Here is an 18,274-nt window from a genome sequence, read left to right as displayed (position 1 = left end):
CTCAACAGTGGTTTCGGGATCCAGTGATGCCACAGCTGTGGCATGGGTCACGACTGTGGCTCGCATCTGATCCCTGGTCCAGGAACTCCATATGCCGCAGGGTAGCCAAAAAATAAAAATAAAAAATAAAAATAAAGGGAGTGCTCAAGAAACATTAACTGTGTTTATTATCTTATTTTATTTTTTTGTCCTTTTAGGGCTGCACCCACGGCATATGGAGGTTCCCACGCTAGGGGTCCAATCGGAGCTGTAGCCACCAGTGTACGCCACAGTCACAGCAACAGAGGATCCGAACCTTGTCTGCGACCTACACCACAGCTCACAGCAATGCTGGATCTTAACCCACTGAGTGAGGCCAGGGATCGAACCTGAAACCTCTTGGTTACTAGTCAGGTTCGTTAACCACTGAGCCATGACGGGAACTCCTTAACTGTGTTTATTGATTAAGAATGCTCGATGGCATTCCTACGGTGGCTCAGCAATAACAAATCTGACTAGTGTCCATGAGGACAATGCTGGTTTGATCCCTGGCCTTGCTCAGTGAGATCTGGTATTGCTATGGCCTGTGGGGGTAGGTCACAGGCATGGCTTAGATTCCTAGTTGCTGTGGCTGTGGCTGGCAGCTGCAGCTCCGATTTGATCCCTGGCCCAGAACTTCCATGTGCTGTGGGTGTGGCCCTAAAAAGCCACACACACACACACCCCACACCCCCTGAGCCAAAAGAATGCTCTGTTTCTCACAATGCATTCGCTAGAATAGGGGCTCTGGAGTTGGGTCCCTGGAATCAACTTGTGGTTGTGCCTCCCTCTGGCTGGGGACCTCTGTCACCTCTCTAGTCCTCAGGTTCTCTCTCACCTGTAGAAGGGGGGTAATATCAGTAGCCGCCACAGCAGGTTGGCATTAGGCTGGAATCAGGTGTCCTCTAGGAAGCGCTAAGCAGAGCCTGATGCTGCAGAGACCATGGGCAGGGGCGGGGCATCAAGTCCTGAATGCAAACATGATAAAAACTCGGTTCCTGCCCTGGGGAGCACATGGCCCGGCCTCCTAGACACAGAGCATATGCCTCTATTGCTATGATCTGTTCTACTCACCACTCTTCTGACTCTAATGTGTGGATTTTCCCCTCCAAGCAATTCTGTTGTCTGCAGAGACCGCCTGGGTCTGCTGTTCTAACACTATCTGTGGCGCGTGCAGACTCCACAGCTTAAGGGCTCAGTCCCACAAGCCTGCCCCCATTTCAGACACCACTCACAGGTAGCAGGTCCCAAGTTATCTGCCCTCCTCTCTGACTTGGCTGCAAAATCGGGGTTCCCACTACCCCATCCTCAGCTGTGATAATTTGCTACGAAGGCTCACAGAATCAGGGAAACCCTTTACCTACTGTTCCCAGTTTATTATAAAGAACATTCTGGGGCCCTGGCAGCCTTCTTCCTCGGAGTAGATCCCTCTGACTCCTCTTCAGTGCCCTTGGCCGTTCCCTTGGGGAGTACAACCTAACTTGCTACCCACACCCTGCTCCTGTTACCAAACTGAATTTGGGTCTGCTTGCCCACCTGGCAGTAGAGCCAATCTATTGGCCCTGGGATGTGGTGAAGGAAAGTACAGCATTTTTGTTTGGTTTTGTTTTGGCCATGCCCATGGTGTGCAGAAGCTCCCAGGCCAGGAATCAAACCTGTACCACAGCAATGACCTGAGCCACAGCAGAGACAACCCACTGAGCACCAGGGAACTCCAGAAGTACAGTGTTTTATTTGCTGGGTGCCTAGCAAGGAAAACGGGCAGCTTGTGCTCAAAAGACCCAAACACTCTGATTGCTTTCAGGGAAGCGTTTTCAATATTTGTTTATTTATTTATTTTAAACTGAATCCTTCTCATGCTTCAAATCTCTCCTTATTCTTTTTTTTTTTTTTTTTGCTTTTTAGGGCCACATCTGTGGCATACGGAAGTTCCCAGACTAGGGGTCAAATTGGAGCTGTAGCTACTGGCCTATGCCACAGCCACAGTAACATGGGATCTGAGCCGTGTCTGTGACCTACACCACAGCTCATGGCAACACCAGATCCTTAACCCACTGAGTGAGGCCAGGGATCGAACCTGCAACCTCATGGTTCTCAGTTGGATTCGTTTCCACTGTGCCACAGCAGGAACTACTAATTTTTATTTAATTTTTTTTTTTTTTTCATTTTTGGCCACCCTGAGGCATATGGAGTTCCCAGGCCAGGGATCAGATCCAAGCCACAGTCACAACCCAAGCCTCAGTTGTGGCAATGCTGGATCATTAACCCATTGTGCCAGGCATCAAAACCTGTGTCCCAGCACTCCCAAGATGTCGACAATCCCGTTGTGCTACAGTGAGAACTCCAGGGAAGGGTTTTAATGGCATCATTTGGGGTAAGCCTTGCAGCTTGTGGGCTAGTTTTTCTGATTGGTCAGCAGTGAGGTAACAGGGTGATGTTTGGGAATCTTAATGCACAACCTTCTGGTTCTTCCAGTCTGCATGTAGTCACCATCTTCCCCTTGAGAGGAGGTCTTAGTTTCTGCAGAAGAACTCACGGATATGGGTTAGATTGTTATGTAAATCCCTTGAGAAGGAACTAGAATTCCGTTTTTTCACTGAGCTATTGCTTCAGCTATCATTACTTTTCTTGCTTGACTGCTTTTCCTTTTCCTTTGTTTCTGCATTCCCCTCACTTCCCTAACTAGTAACTGCTTGAGTCTGCTCTTTGGAACTCAGGGAAGGCCTAGGAGACTAAAGCCTTTTTCTACAAGCAAGAAACAGGGGACATGGAGGGGCTGTTGTAGCCATTATACCCAAGGGGGCTCCACAGGGTCCTGCTCAGTGTCAGTCCTCACTTTTCTTGGATACTCCTCAATCCTGAGGGGAGCAAGAGCAGGACAAGAAAGGGAACAAAGTTTTGGATAGAGAAGTTAATCATCAACTCGGCAGGGGTCTCCGTCTCACTCCTACTTGCTCCCTCCCCTCAAATTAATCTTCTTTTCTTGCCCTCTTCCTCAAACAGCCCCTCCTCCACAATCCCCCCTGGACAATCTCACTCCTTCCCTCCCTGACCCCATCTAAGCCCAGTGACCAATGAAGTCACCATGCACCTGAAGGATGGGATGTGGGGCAGTGGAGCAGGGCTGGGCCCTGACTAGACTAGTCTGCTTGGGATGATAAATTTAAGAACTTGGTTAGCTATCCAGTGGAGACCTCTTTTAGACTTCAACAATAGGGTCAGAGTTTGTTTGTTTTTTTTTTTTTTTTTTTTTGGCTGTGCCTGTGGCATGCACAAGTTCTGGATCACAGGATAGAACCTGCACCACAGCAGTGACAACACTGGACGCTTAACTGCTAGACCACCAGGGAACTCCCTTGGAGTTTGGTCAGAGATTGGGTCCAGGAGGGAGACTGAGAGTCATCATCAGCTTTTAGTTGTGGGAGGGGCTGAGTGTTTGCAGGAAAGAGAAGAGCCCCAAAGACCTTAGAGAAGGAGCCAGGGAGGAGCTGGCTCACAGAAACAGAAGAGGGAGGGGATTTCAACTAAGGAGGGTGGTCATGGGAGAGAGGTCAGGAAGTCGAGGCTTAGGAAAAGAGTCCTCAACTCGGCAGGTGCAGTGGAGGAAGGAAGGCATGGATAAGGAGACAGCTGCTGGAAATGGGCTAGTGGAGGATGACTTTGACAACAAGAGGAAAATGGTAACCAGGACATCGGATAAAATCTCACTCCTAGAGTTTCCTTAAAGGTCAGCTGTCCAGTGTTCCTCAAATTTGACTGTGGATCAGCATTACTGCAGGACTTGTGAAAACGCAGACTCCTGAGCCCCACACCAAAGTCTTTGGTCTAGGAGGCCTGGGGTGGGGCCCAAGGATAGCATCTCTAATAAGTGACAGGTGATGCTGATGCTGCTGGTGGAAGGGTGAACCCCTGATGTAGTCCAGCCTCGTCCACCCCATCCCAAGTGGATGGTTAAATGTCTGCTCGGGAGGTAGTGCTCACCATGGGAAAAGTCAGGCCTATTTTAAAACTGAAAGGTTGAATTACACCTACCAAGAGAGGAAAGCGTCTCAATCGGTATTTCAAATTAACTCAGACTTTGCAAGAAGCCTACAAGGAAAGGGGAGGGCCATGGAGGAAATGCAGAGTCAAGCCATGAAAACTGCAGTGATGAAAATTTCATAGTGTGTATCCATCCATGTCATTGCATGTAACTATAATACCCCATTATATGAAGATACTATAAGGTATTTTTCCTATACCGTCAATAGACTGGGTTGTGGGATTTTTATAGCTTCTGTTAATGCCTAGTAAGGTGGTTGTAGCAATTTACACTCACCACTGGCAAAGTATCAGAGTTCCTGTTGCTCCATATCCTTAGCAACACCTGATGTCATTACTCTTTCACATAAGCCAAGTCTGTTAGTACATAGTAGTAATATCTCATTGTAGTTCTAACCAAGCTATTAATGTAACTGAATACTTTTTCATATGTCTAATGTTTATTTCTCTTTCTTTGGAAATGCCTGTTCCACTTTCTTGCCCCTTTTTGTATTGGATTGTCTGATTTTTTTCTTTGTGGAACTCTTAGGAGTTATTTTTATATTCTGTATATGAATTCTTTGCCAGTTATATCTTCTGACTATCTTCTCCCTCTCTGTGGCTTCTTCTTCATTCTCTTTATGGTGTCTTCGATAAATAAGAGTTCTTGATTTATTTGCTGAAAATTTGTTATTGAACTGTAACATGTACACAGAAAAGTACACACATTAAAGTGTTCAGCTTAGTGAGTTATCAAAAGGTGAACATATTCATGCAACCAGCACCTAGACCAAGAAACAGTATTTCCAGAACTCCAGAAATCTTCTCTCCTTGTCACTCTCCCCCCACTGTGGACAACCATTATCCTGGCTTCTAACACCAACAATTAGATTCAACAGGTAGTCTTATTTTAATGTAAATTTGCTGATCTTTTGTGTCCTGAAAATAAGCACATTGCTATCCTGCTATTTGTTGTTTTGCCTCTCACCTTTGGATGTACAATCCATTTGGAGATGTCTAGCACGTTGCATGATTTTCATATATACATTGTCTCAGCATTATTTAGTGAAGGTTCTATTTCCTCTCTAATGGTCTGCTGTGATATCTTTTTGTTTTTTTTTTTTTTGGCCCCTCCCGTGGCAAGTGGAAGTTCCTGGGTCAGGGACTGAAACTGCACCACAGTAGCGACCTAAACCGCTGTAGTAACAACACCGGATCCTTAACCTGCTGTGCCACAGAACTCCAATTTTCAAAATATTTTTGTGCTTAGTTTATGCTATTTCAGTATCATTAAGTACACACAGTTTTTGGAGTTCCCGTTATGGCGCAGAGGAAATGAATCTGACCGTATCATGAGGATGCAGGTTTGATCCCTGGCCTCACTCCATGGGTTAAGGATCTAGCCTTGCTGGGAGCTGTGGTATAGGTCACAGGCGAGGCTTGGATCCTGAGTTGCTGTGGCTGTGGCAAAGGCTGGTTGCTGCAGCTCCAATTCAATCCCAGTGCTGGGAAATTCTGTATGTCACAAGCGTAGTCTTAAAAAGCAAAAAAAAAAAAAAAAAAAGTACACCCAGTTTTAGAATTGTTGCATTTTATTGAATTGAATAATTTATTATCATTAAATGATCCTCATCTCTACTTCATCTGCCTTTAAATCTACTTTGCTTGATATAATATAGCTACACACACTTTCTTTTACTAATGTATGTTATATATTTGCATCTTTTCATGTAACTTATCTTTTCTGTATCATATATTTTTAATATGTCTATCTTTAAGCAGCATAAAGTTGGGTTTTGTTTCTTGATCCTGTTTGAGAAATTTTCAACATTTCTGAATTATCAGGTCTGGAAATATTCATTAACTAGTCCATATTCGTTAATTTAGTCCATTCATACTTATTGAATAATTTATATATTGGCTTTAAATCTATCATCCTACTATGTCCTTTCATTGTCCAATCTATTTTATGTTCTTTTTATTTTCTCCTCCCCTTCTTTCTTTTCTTTTCTTTTTTCTTTTTTTCTTTTTGCCTTTTCTACGGCCACACCTATGGCATATGGAAGTTCCCAGGCTAGGGGTCTGATCAGAGCTGTAGCCGATGGCCTATGCCAGAGCCACACAGCTCGAACCCACAACCTCATGGTTCCTAGTGGGATTTGTTAACCACTGAGCCACGACAGGAACTCCCCCTTTTTTCTTTTGAATTGATTATTTTTCGTTACTCCTATTTTGGCTTTCCTATTTTAGTTTTGAAAATATATGTTCTGACTATTTTTTGGTGGTTCCCCATAAAACAACAAGAATCTTTGACTTGTACTGGTATATTAATTACTTTTACTGTCCTCCAGACAGTGCAAAGACCTCAGAACACTTTCACTACATTTATACCACTCCCCTCTTTTTTTCTTTTATTAAAGTATAGTTGATTTACAATGTTGTGCCATGTTCTGCTGCACAGCAAAGTGGCCTGCCTCCCCCTTCTTTTTTTATTTTTATTTTTTATTTTTTGGCCTTTTTGCCTCTTCTAGGGCCACTCCCTTGGCATATGGAGATTCCCAGGTTAGGGGTCTAATCAGAGCTGTAGCCACCAGCCTACTCCAGAGCCACAGCAACACCGGATCCAAGCCACATCTGCGACCTACACCACAGTTCACGGCAACCCTGGATCCTTAACCCACTGAGGGAGGCCAGGGATCAAACCCGCAACTCATGGTTCCCAGTCGGATTTGTTAACCACTGAGCCACAATGGGAACTCCCCCCTTCTTTTTTTTTTTTTTTTAAATTAAATTATAGTTGATTTACAATATTCTGTCAATTTCTGCTGTTCAGCAAAGTGATCCAGTCATACATACATATATATTATACATTCTTTTTCTCATATTCCCTTCTTAAATATTATATTTGTTGCATATGTTTATTTTTTCCAAACTACAACACATTGCTAATATTATTTTATATAGTCAGTGCTCCCTTAGAATCATGCATATATTTACCATTTTTGCTGGTCTTTAATCATCCTTGTTTCTCCAGCTTTCTTTCGGGATCACCCTCCTTCTGCTTCAAAAACACCTTCATTTAAGGCAGGACGCCTGTTGGCAAATTCTCTTTGTTTTAGTTTGTCTTAAAATTATATCTCACATTTATTCTGAAGAGTCAGTATGGAAGAAATGGCATATATCTTTATTTCAAAAATGGATACATCTCTAATGCGTGCTTTCCAGGACCGCTGAAGAGAAATAATGGCTGAAAGATGGGAACCAAGAAAAGCCCTTGGCTAAACATGTAATTCCTTTATGCTGCCTTGAATTTTTCTGCCTCACTGCCTATACTGCTGAAAATCCACCAATGTCTTTTATTTGGTTGACCAGATCTCTCTCTCTATTTTATTTTTTTATTTTTAATTTTTAAAAAAATTTTTGGCCATGCCCATGGTATGCAGAAGTTCCCAGCCCAGGAATCAAACCTTCACCACAGCAGCAACCTGAGCCCTGGCAGTGACAACACTAGGTCCTTAACCCAAGGAGCCACCAGGGAACTCAGATCCCTCTCTGAAAGCAGAAAAACCCACATCAGTGTTCAGCGGCCAAGACATGAATGCCTAGTTAGCTTAACTAGACTATTTTCTTCCTAACATCTCATAGGACTCAATCCTACTCAAAATGTAAAATTGTTCATGAAAGAAGGAGAAAGACCAGGGAGTTGGAAGAATTTCTCAAAATTTAAATGGGGAAGGGCCACAAAATGGAGAGTTCAGGAGAGCCTGGGAGCATTAGCTGTCAAAGGCAAAGGTCACCTCCATTGCACTTGGACCAAGGAGGATAGAGCTGATGGTCCTGTTGACGCTTGCGGTGCAAGCCCCTGAATGCAGCTCTGGGGAATCCTCAACACACAGGTCGTTTCCAACAACCCAAGATCCCTGGAACTTGACCTGCACCCTGAGGTAGGCAGTACCTTCAGAGCCCTGCTGCCACCCTCACAGGCGTTATCGAATTTTTTTCCAAAGGGCAGCTGGAGCTGTGGAGAGCGAGGCAAGCCCTGGGGACAGAGAAACACAGTAACAGGCACCAAGCAAGCTGATATATTTTATCTAGAAAATGTCCTTTGCCCAAACCAGCTGCCTGTCAAACACTGTGCCCAGTATCTGAAAACCAGACCACAGGGAAGTCGGTCTAAAGAGGGTGATTTAGGAGTTCCCGTCGTGGCTCAGTGGTTAGCGAATCTGACTAGGAACACTGAGGTGGCGGGTTCGATCCCTGGCCTCCCTCAGTGGGTTAAGGATCCAGCATTGCTGTGAGCTGTGGTATAGGTCACAGACAAGGCTCAGATCTGGCGTTGTTGTGGCTGTGGTGTAGGCTGGCGGCTACAGCTCTGATTCAACCCCTAGCCTGGGAACCTCCATATGCCACAGGATCGCCCCCCAAAATGGTAAAAAGACAAAAAAAAAAAAAAGAGGGTGATTTATATTGTTTCTGCTCTTTGGCTCTTGGGATGACGAGATGTTGCAGGCCCTGTGGCATTTGAGAGAAAGGGAATGAGGGGGAAAGGTGATGAGGGTTAAGAGGCCAGTTGAAGAGCTCCAACCTTGAGCTGATTTACTGTCTGAAGCTAACAAAGAACCAGAGGTTCTGGCCATTTCAGTGCCTTCCTGGAGCCTGGAGTGAGGGGAGTCCCCAGCTGTGAGAGCAGGGATCTCTTCCAAGCCCTGACCTGAGGGCACAGGAAAATATAAAGATCAGCTTACAACCCAATTTACCTGAGGGGGGAAAAGTAAAAATAAAGCATTGTGCTCCTTCGCTTTCATGTTTAAGAACACAGAAAATAGCCACTAAATCCCATGAGTAATAAAGAAGATGCACCCATTCTATTGGGTTCAGTCAAAACCCCCAAATATTTCATGGTGGGATTGCAAGCATGAGCAAACCTACAGGGGGAGGTTGGAGGAGAGTTAGTGAGCCCATCCAGTCCCTGGTCTGCCTCCATGAGGACCTCCTGCCCTCTCCTTGGGGCAGGATGTGAGGGTTGAAGCTTCTAGCTCCTTTATCATGTTCGGATCTCTGATCCTCCTTCCCTGCCCTTGGCCAAAGTTCCCTCCCAGTCCTCATTCCTGAGACCCAGACTCCCCCTGCCACCCCAAGCTTCGCCCAGCTGACTACTGTGGGTCAGCATATGCAGGGAGCTGGCCTTCAGAATTCCTTCCTCTCATAAGATCCTACCCAGATAACACCTGACTCCCTCAGGGACATTTTTTTTTTTTTTTTTTATGGCTATATGGAAGTTCCTGGGCCAGGGATTGAAACCTATGCCACAGCTGCAGCAACGCCAGATCCTTTAACCACTGCGCCAGGCCACCTGGCCAGGGGTCAAACTTGTGCCTCTGTGTGACTCAAGCTGCTGCAGTTGGATTCTTTTTTTTTTTTTTTTTTTCTTTATAGGGCCGCACCTGCGGAATATGGAGGTTCCCAGGCTAGGGGTCCAGTTGGAACTACAGCCGCCGGCCTACACCACAGCCACAGCAATGTGGGATCCAAGCAGGTCGAGTGTCTGTGACCTACAGCACAGCGGGTACCCAACCCAGGGGGGAGGCCGGGGATCGGAACCTGCAATCTCATGGTTACTAGTTGGATTTCTTTCTGCTGCCCCACAACGGGAACTCCCTGCTGTCAGATCCTTAACCCATTGTGCCACAGTGGGAAGCCTGTCAGGGACATTTTTGCCTGTGAGTGGAAGAGCATTCATTAATATGCTTGACAGACACACGTTTTTGGTTTTCCCCATTCTTAAGTTTTGTTTCTTTTTAATATATATATATATATATTTTGTCTTTCTGCCATTTCTTGGGCTGCTCCCGCGGCATATGGAGGTTCCCAGGCTAGGGGTCGAATCGGAGCTATAGCTGCCAGCCTATGCCTGAGCCACAGCAACACGGGATCCGAGCCGTGTCTGCAGCCTACACCACAGCTCATGGCAACGCCGGATCCTTAACCCACTGAGCAAGGGCCCAGGGATCGAACCCGCCACCTCATGGTTCCTAGTCGGATTCGTTAACCACAGCACCACGACGGGAACTCCCCCTTTTTTAATATTAAGATCTAGGAGTTCCCGCCATGGCCCAGCGGAAATGAATCAATCTGACTAGGAACCATGAAGTTATGGGTTTGATCCCTGGCATTGCTCAATGGGTTAAGGATCCGGCGTTGCTGTGAGCTATGGTATAGGTTGCAGACTTGGTTCAGATCTGGTGTTGCTGTGGCTGTGGCGTAGGCAGGCAGCTGTAGCTCTGATTTGACCCCTAGCCTGGGAACCTCCATATGCTGTGGGTGCGGCCCCAAAAGCAAAAAAAAAAAAAAAAATCTAAAAAAATGTTATGGAAGCGTAACATACATACAGAAATTGAAAAAAAAATACAGGTTATCCTTGAAAAATGGAAGAGTGAGGGGTGCAGACAGCCCACATGCAGTCACAAATCTGCACATAACTTCTGACTCCCCCCAAACTTAGTTACTAATAGCCTACTATTGACCAGAAACCTTCCTGATACACTGTTGATAAATATATATTTTGTATGCCAAATATATTATACACTGTGATTTTATAATAAAGCTAGTGCAAAGAAAATGTTATTAAGTAAAACTGTAAGGAAGAGAAAATACATTTATGGAACTGTACCGTATTAATACTGTAAGTTTACATTATCTTTTTACAAGAGGAATCATTTATCGTTACCTATGTCAATGTTGTCTTATTTGCTACAAAACACTGTATATGCTATACATATTACTAGACACTGAAAATCAAAAGATGAAAAAAATTCATATTTATTTACAGGTATAATGAGAAAGCAGCAATATGACTGCTTCAGGGTAACCTAACCTATACACTAATGAATGAATCATAAAATTTTTATTGCATGCGGTTTCACAGTCATTTCATGCTACAGCATTAGAAACAATGTTCCATTTAAAAAAAACCCATTTACCGGTGATGACAGTCTGATAGGCAGTTTCTCCAGTTATGAGAGAGAGAGGCATCCTGTATGGTAATGTAATTCTTTGAAAGCAAAGTTATAAGGCAGTAAGAAAATAAAATACATTATTAGGAGTTCCCGTCGTGGCGCAGTGGTTAACGAATCCGACTAGGAACCATGAGGTTGCGGGTTCAGTCCCTGCCCTTGCTCAGTGGGTTAATGATCCGGCGTTGCCATGAGCTGTGGTGTAGATTGCCGACACGGCTCGGATCCCGCGTTGCTGTGGCTCTGGTGTAGGCCAGTGGCTACAGCTCTGATTCGACCCCTAGCCTGGGAACCTCCATATGCCGCGGGAGCGGCCCAAGAAATAGCAAAAAAAAAAAAAAAAAATTATTAGTTTTATAGTAAATATTACTCACACTATGCCTATGTAATGATAGACTAGTATCTATACCTATATTTTATGCATTCATGCAGTATCTAACTTTCTTAATTTGTTAGCATTTCTAGGCTGTGTGGTTCATCCGTGAGTTTTTTCAAATTGTTGCAGATCTCCAAAATTTTTTCCAATACATGTATTGAAAAAAACCCACATATCAATGGACCCTCACAGTTCAAACCTATGTTGTTCAAGGGTCAACTGTATAAGTTCACAGCCCACTAGGTTCACAAAGTAAATTTATTGGTGTCACCATCACCCAGCCCAAGAAAGAGAACAGGAACCCACAGATGAACATAGTATTAGAAATCCTGTCACAGGCCAGATAAAATTGAGCACTGAGCTTCTGTGCTATATGTATTTTGATACTTCTCAATGGACATGTCCTGAAAGGATTTCAAAATCTCATCCAGTGTTGTCTTTCACTGTGATCTAACTGTGTACAGAGAAGACCTTGTCCACCCAGGTTGAAGTCTTCTAGCAGGCAGGACCCCAGCTATCTGTTAGGCGGTCTTAGGTACCATTCAAACGATGAATGAATACAGCCCTGGGCATGCAAGTGCCCCAAACCTGCATAGAGGCTGTTTCTGTCCTTTCTATTTATTTTTACGTATTTTTAATTTTTTCCACTGCTCTGCAGCATATAGAAGTTCCCAGGCCAGGCATGGAATCTGAGCCAGAGCTGTGACCTATGCCACAGCTGCAGCAACACTGAATCCTTAACCTGCTTCTCTGGGCTAGGGATCAAACCTGCACTCGCACAGAGATAAGACGGATCATTACCCCACTGTGCCACAGTGGGAACTCCTCTGTCCTTTCTAGATGTCACAGGAGGACAAATCACCAGGGTCTCCACTCCAACACTGGAGTAACATTAGTTCCTTTATCCTGCAGAGGCAGCCCTGGGATGTAGGAAGTAATGATATAGTCATCCACTCATGCAACAAGCATGGGTTAAACACCCACTTTGGCCCACGAAAAGCACCTAAGGTAGACACAGCCCCTGCCCTCGTGGAGAAAGCTTGGGCTCCCCAAAGCCAGGAAGCAGCAAGAGAACCCTCATGGGATTCGAACCACCACTTCACTTCTGCTCCACTCAGCTCCCCAGGGGAAGGGTGTTCGGCTGCCTCCGGGTCCAGTGCTAGAGAGGAATGCACCTTAACCAGCTGTCTTTGACCTTCTGCAGGCCCTGCCATCCCAGTGGGTGTGGACGTGCAGGTAGAGAGCCTGGACAGCATCTCAGAGGTGGACATGGTATGTGAGCCTCTGGCGGGAGCTCTAGGACAAAATGGTGTGGCTGAGGTCCTCTGAGAGCCTGCGGGGGGTGGGGCCACACAGGTGCCAGCTGTGCCTGGGTGTGGAGCCAGAGCTAGAGGGGCTACAGCTGCGGCTTGGAGGTTAGCCCTGGGGCAGTAAAATCTAGAGCAGGGCTTCTCTGGATTGATGGGTAAAAATATCTTGGGGAGTTGATTAAATGCAGATCCCAGGTCCTATGGTCTCTGGGAGAAGTCCAGCACTTTTCATTTTGAACACACGACTCCCAGGGATGTGAGTGGTCAGACGAAACACACTTAGAGGAGCACAGGAGGTGGACACGTTCACCTTGAAATTCTGTAGGTTTCTGATCGCCAGTGGCTGCTGGGAACACGGCTCCCCTGTCTACTCTTTGGCAGTGCCCAGGAGGATCGGGAGCCTCTTTGAAGAAGCCTCATTTCAGCTGAGACCTGACAGCCATGGGGAGGGCCCAGCAAGAGTGTGTAGGAGGTCTCTGAGGCAGAAGAAACAGAGTTTGCAAACTGAAAGGGGAAGAGAGGGCCTGAAGAGGTGGGCTGGTGGGCCCTGCAGCACAGCCATGAGAGGTTTGGGTGTGGTCCATAGAGCAGAAGTGAGCCCACTACATCTTTCCAGCCTTCCTCCACCTGCTCCCAGACAAGGCTCTTCTCAGTAGTTGTTTGCACTCAAGTGTTAGCTCTGGCTAGGGGGTAAAGTCTACACTGTTGGTTTAAGGCATCAACTACGCAGATGAGGAGAAACTTTTAACAGGATAAGCTTTCAGGCTGAAATTACACTAGGTATGCAGCTGCCCATCTTCTCATCGATTCATTCCCCCCATTGGTCCATCCTGCAAATATTTATTGAGTAGCCACTATTGTGTCTTGCCAGGCAGTAACTAGAGTCTAGAGAATCAGTGGTGGGCAGGACACAGTTCTGCTTCGAAGGTCTTATAAGTCTAATGGTAGAAACCTAAATGGGACACCTGGCTGTCTGGGTTTCTGCAAGTGTCTAAGTTGAATTGAAGGTTAGCCAATAAGTAATGAGCCGTGTGTGCCAAGATCTAGGTGTGAGAGAGAGCGGGGCTTTGGGGAAGTTGGCCCCAGGTCTGGCGATGGGCATTTTAGCTGGTGTTTTCATTCGCAAAGCCTAAAGCATGGGCTGTGCCATCTCCTGGGCTCCAACCCCACAAGGCATGAAAGTGAGCCTCTTTCTCTTTCTTTCTCTTTCTTTCTTTCTTTCTTTCTTTCTTTCTTTCTTTCTTTCTTTCTTTCTTTCTTTCTTTCTTTCTTTCTTTCTTTCTTTCTTTCTTTCTTTCTTTCTTTCTTTCTTTCTTTCTTTCTTTCTTTCTTTCTTTCTTTCTTTCTTTCTTTTCTTTCTTCTCTCTCTCTCTTTCTCTCTCTCTCTCTCCCTCTCCCTCCCTCCCTCCCTCCCTCCCTCTCTCTCTCTCCCTCCCTCTCTTTCTTTCTTTCGCCATTTCCTGGGCTGCTCTCATAGCATATGGAGGTTCCCAGGCTAGGGGTCAAATCAGAACTGTAGCTGCCGGCCTACACCAGAGCCACAGCAATGCGGGATCTGAGCCACGTCTGCAACGCCGGCAACGCCGGATCCTTAACCCACTGAGCAAGGCCAGGGATCCAACCCGCAACCTCAGTGTTCCTAGTCGGATTTGTTAACCACTGCGCCACGACAGGAACTCCGAGGCAATCTCTTTCTTAAGTCACCAATGCCATTGCCTCTGGTGACATCCCACAGGGCTGCAAAATTGTCACCTCTGACTTTGGAGGCTGAGCCTGAGGTGTCCCTCCCAGGGGTGGGTAGAAGGTTAACCGTCAGAAAAGGAGCTTTGAAAGCCATCTCTGGAGTTCCCATTGTGGCTCAGTAAGTTAAGGACATGATGATGTCTCTCTGAGGATGAGGGTTCCATCCCTGGCCTTGATCAGTGGGTTAAGGGTCTGGTGTTGCCGCAGTGCTACATATATGGCTTGGACCCCATGCTGCCGTGGCTATGGCATGGGCCTCAGCTGTAGCTTCAATTTGACCCCTAGCCTGGGAACTTCCATATGCCACAGATGCAGCTGTAAAAAAGAAAAAAAGAAAAGAAAAGCAAGAGAGTCACTTTGGTCTGGTCTCATCCCGGCTCCCCCCTCCCACAGGACTTCACCATGACCCTGTACCTGCGGCACTACTGGAAGGATGAGCGGCTGTCCTTCCCCAGCACCAGCAACAAGAGCATGACCTTTGATGGCCGGCTGGTGAAGAAGATCTGGGTCCCCGATGTCTTCTTTGTTCACTCCAAGAGATCCTTTATCCATGACACCACCACAGACAACATCATGCTGAGGGTGTTCCCGGATGGGCAGGTGCTGTACAGCATGAGGTAACTGTCCATAGGGTCATGGCTTCTGGGTCCAATGCCATGCTCATATGTGTGGACAATGCCAGGGATAGTTTGACTGATTTCCCACTGTATTGTCAGAGCTGAACTGTGCTTTTCACAGTACATGAGAAAACAGTACTTGCTGAATGAATTAGCTTGTCCACTCTTGGTTTCAAAACCACAACTGAAACCCCCTTCTATTTTTTTTTTTTTAAAGGGAGTTCCTGTTGTGGCTCAGCAGGGTAAGAACCCAACATAGTCTCCATGAGTATGGGGGTTCTACCCCTGGCCTCAAGCTGCTACGTAGGTCAAAGATGTTGTTCGGACCCTGTATTGCCATGGGTTCGATCCCTGGCCCAGGAACTTCCACTTGCCTCAGGTGTGGCCAGAAAAAAATTACAAAGCTATAGTGCAATATCTTTGAAACAATTTCCCCACAGACAGAAGAGTTAGAAAAATATATTTTGGGAGTTCCTGTTGCAGCTCAGCGGTAATGAAACCAACTAGTATCCATGCGGGTTCCATCCCTGGCCTCACTCAGTGGGTTAAGGATCTGATGTTCCTGTGACTGTGGTGTAGGCCAGCAGCTACAACTCCAATTTGACCCCTAGTCTGGGAAATTCCATATGCTGCAAGTGCGGATCTAAAAAGATGAAAAGAGGAGTTCCTATCATGGCTCAGTGGAAACGAATCTGACTAGCAACCGTGAGGACACAGGTTTGATCCCTGGCATCGCTCAGGGGGTTAAGGATCCCGTGTTGCCACGATCTGTGGTGAAGTTCTCTGATGCAGCTTGGATCCCGTGTTACTGTGGCTGTGGTGTAGACTGGCAGCCATAGCTCTGATTTGACCCCTAGCCTGGAAACCTCCATATGGCATGGGTGTGGCCCTAAAAAGACCAAGAAAAAAAAAAAAAAGATGAAAAACAAAACAACAAAAAAAAACAACCCTCTAAACCTTAACTTAGAGTCCCGGGTTTCCAAACTCCTGAAGAAGACGTGAGGAGGCAGCTTGGTGTATCTGTGTTCTTCTGTCTCTGGGCTGGCATATGAGCCAATAATACTGAACCAGCCAATGCATTTGTTTGGGTTCCAGGATTACAGTCACTGCCATGTGCAACATGGATTTCAGCCACTTTCCCCTGGACTCCCAGACCTGTTCGTTGGAGCTAGAAAGCTGTACGTATCCATATTCCTAAAAACAAATCTTTGCCTTATTCCCTCTTTTGTGCCATTGTAGTAACTGTGAGATTTAAGAACTGCTCCTCTGTGATAAGACCTGTTTATTCCCAGGCTGGTGTAGGATTGCCTGGTTGCCCCACCCTCCCTCTGAAGAAAAGGGTCAAATTAACTTCTTTTCCTTTCCTCAAAGATGCATATACAGATGAAGACCTGATGCTGTATTGGAAGAACGGGGACGAATCCCTGAAGACAGATGAGGAGATCTCCCTGTCTCAGTTTCTGATTCAGAAATTCCACACCACTTCCAGGCTGGCCTTCTACAGCAGCACTGGTAGCTCACTTTTGCTGCAGTTGGATTCAAATGTGGAAGAGAGCACATTAGAATTCTTCTCCAGGAGTTCCCATCGTGGCTCAGTGGTTAACGAATCCGACTAGGAACCATGAGGTGGCGGGTTCTGGCCTTGCTCAGTGGGTTAAGGATCCGGCATTGCTGTGAGCTGTGGTGTAGGTCGCAGACGCGGCTTGGATCCCGAGTTGCTGTGGCTCTCGGCGTAGGCCAGTGGCTACGGCTCTGATTAGACCCCTAGCCTGGCAACCTCCATATGCCGTGGGAGCAGCCCAAGAAAATGGCAAAAAGACAAAAGAAAAAAAAAAGAATTCTTCTCCAGCCTCAACCTTTTCCCTTTCCAATGCAAAGAATTTTTAATTAGTCTGATAATATGTAGTCCAACAAAACAAAAACAGCACTGAAAGTTAGGGATTTTAAAAGTTACTGCCCTATGAAATTCCAGGGCTGGAATGATTCAGCTAACACCCTTGCAGACATCTTGCTTTAATTATGTAATTTTACCAACAAAAGAAAAAATAAGAAAGAAAAGAAAAATATTTCAGAATTTCCCCCCCTCCAAAAAATTATGTAATTTTACAAAAGTGGGGTCAGATTTGACATGCTATTCCGCCACCTGATTCGTTTGACTTAAAAATATGGTTGGATAGTTTTCTGAGAAAATGTATTTATTACCTATATTCAGAGTTATAGATTCCTTTCCTGTGAGTAGGATAACCTCTTCTTGGATCCTGGGGCTGTGTTTGAAGTTTTGAGAGGATCCATCTGTCATCTTTTCTCTAATCTCACCATTAGCAGTTGTATTAGTTTCCTAAAGTTGTTCTAACAAAGTACCACTGATGGGGTGCTTGAAACCATGGATGCTTGGTCCTCGCAGTGCTGGGCTGGAAGTCTGAGTGCCACGCTCCTTCTGAAGAGTCTGGGGAGAAGTCCTTCCTTGTCTCTTCCTAGTTCCTGATGGTTGGGACACCCACCAACCCCTGCCTCCATTGTCACGTTGCATTCTCCCTGTGTCTCTGGTCTTCCCGTGGTGTTGTGCCTCTGTGCGTCGGTGTCTAAATATCCCTCTTCTCTAGGGACACCGGTCACTGGATTATGGCTCACCCTAATGCAATATGATCGCATCTCACTTGATCATATGTACAAAAACCCTACTGCTCAATAAGGTCACATTCACAGGGAGCGGGAGTTAGCGACCGCCTGCCTCTGCATGGCCACCAGCTCCCAGGTTGCCTCCTGACTCCCACCCTCTGTCCTCAACATCAAACACTGGAGAAGGGGGAGCCCCAGCCAAGGTGGCGTTGGCTCAGAACAGCATAGCTCATGCTTGTGTCCCTTTACGCCCACACTGCCCATCCTCATCCCTCTCTTCTCTTTCACTCTAATGTCTATTGCCACACAACGTTCTTTTCTCATCTGTTTGGCAAATTCCTGTCGATTCTCTTTCTAAAATCATTTTTAAGAGTTTCCTATATAATTTTTACAATGCGCCATTGTTTTGTGTGCCTTATATGAATTAATTTTTACCCAACAAATCTATGGTGTAGATATGATCCCCAGGTTTTTTTTTTTTTTTTTTTTTTTTTTTTAAGGGCTGCACCTGTAGCACATGGATGTTCCTAGGCTAGGGGACGAATCTGAGCTGTAGCT

The 18,274-nt window shown here is 45.8% G+C and overlaps 1 protein-coding gene across 1 annotated transcript in view; it reads left to right on the top strand.

Annotated features, from left to right (window-relative positions):
* GABRR2 (gamma-aminobutyric acid type A receptor subunit rho2) overlaps nt 1-18,274 on the top strand; it is a 43,674-nt gene that overhangs the window by 16,509 nt on the left and 8,891 nt on the right. The window contains exons 3-6 of the mRNA XM_047769353.1: nt 12,632-12,699; nt 14,874-15,097; nt 16,193-16,275; nt 16,469-16,609. Of these exons, the coding sequence (XP_047625309.1) occupies nt 12,632-12,699; nt 14,874-15,097; nt 16,193-16,275; nt 16,469-16,609 (516 nt within the window). The remainder of the gene's footprint in view (nt 1-12,631; nt 12,700-14,873; nt 15,098-16,192; nt 16,276-16,468; nt 16,610-18,274) is intronic.

This window comes from Phacochoerus africanus, chromosome 2 (genome assembly GCF_016906955.1).
Source record: "Phacochoerus africanus isolate WHEZ1 chromosome 2, ROS_Pafr_v1, whole genome shotgun sequence".
In the NCBI taxonomy this organism is placed as follows: domain Eukaryota; kingdom Metazoa; phylum Chordata; class Mammalia; order Artiodactyla; family Suidae; genus Phacochoerus; species Phacochoerus africanus.
The sequence above is the reverse complement of the archived record's forward strand: the minus strand, read 5'-3'. Positions and strand labels throughout refer to the sequence as shown.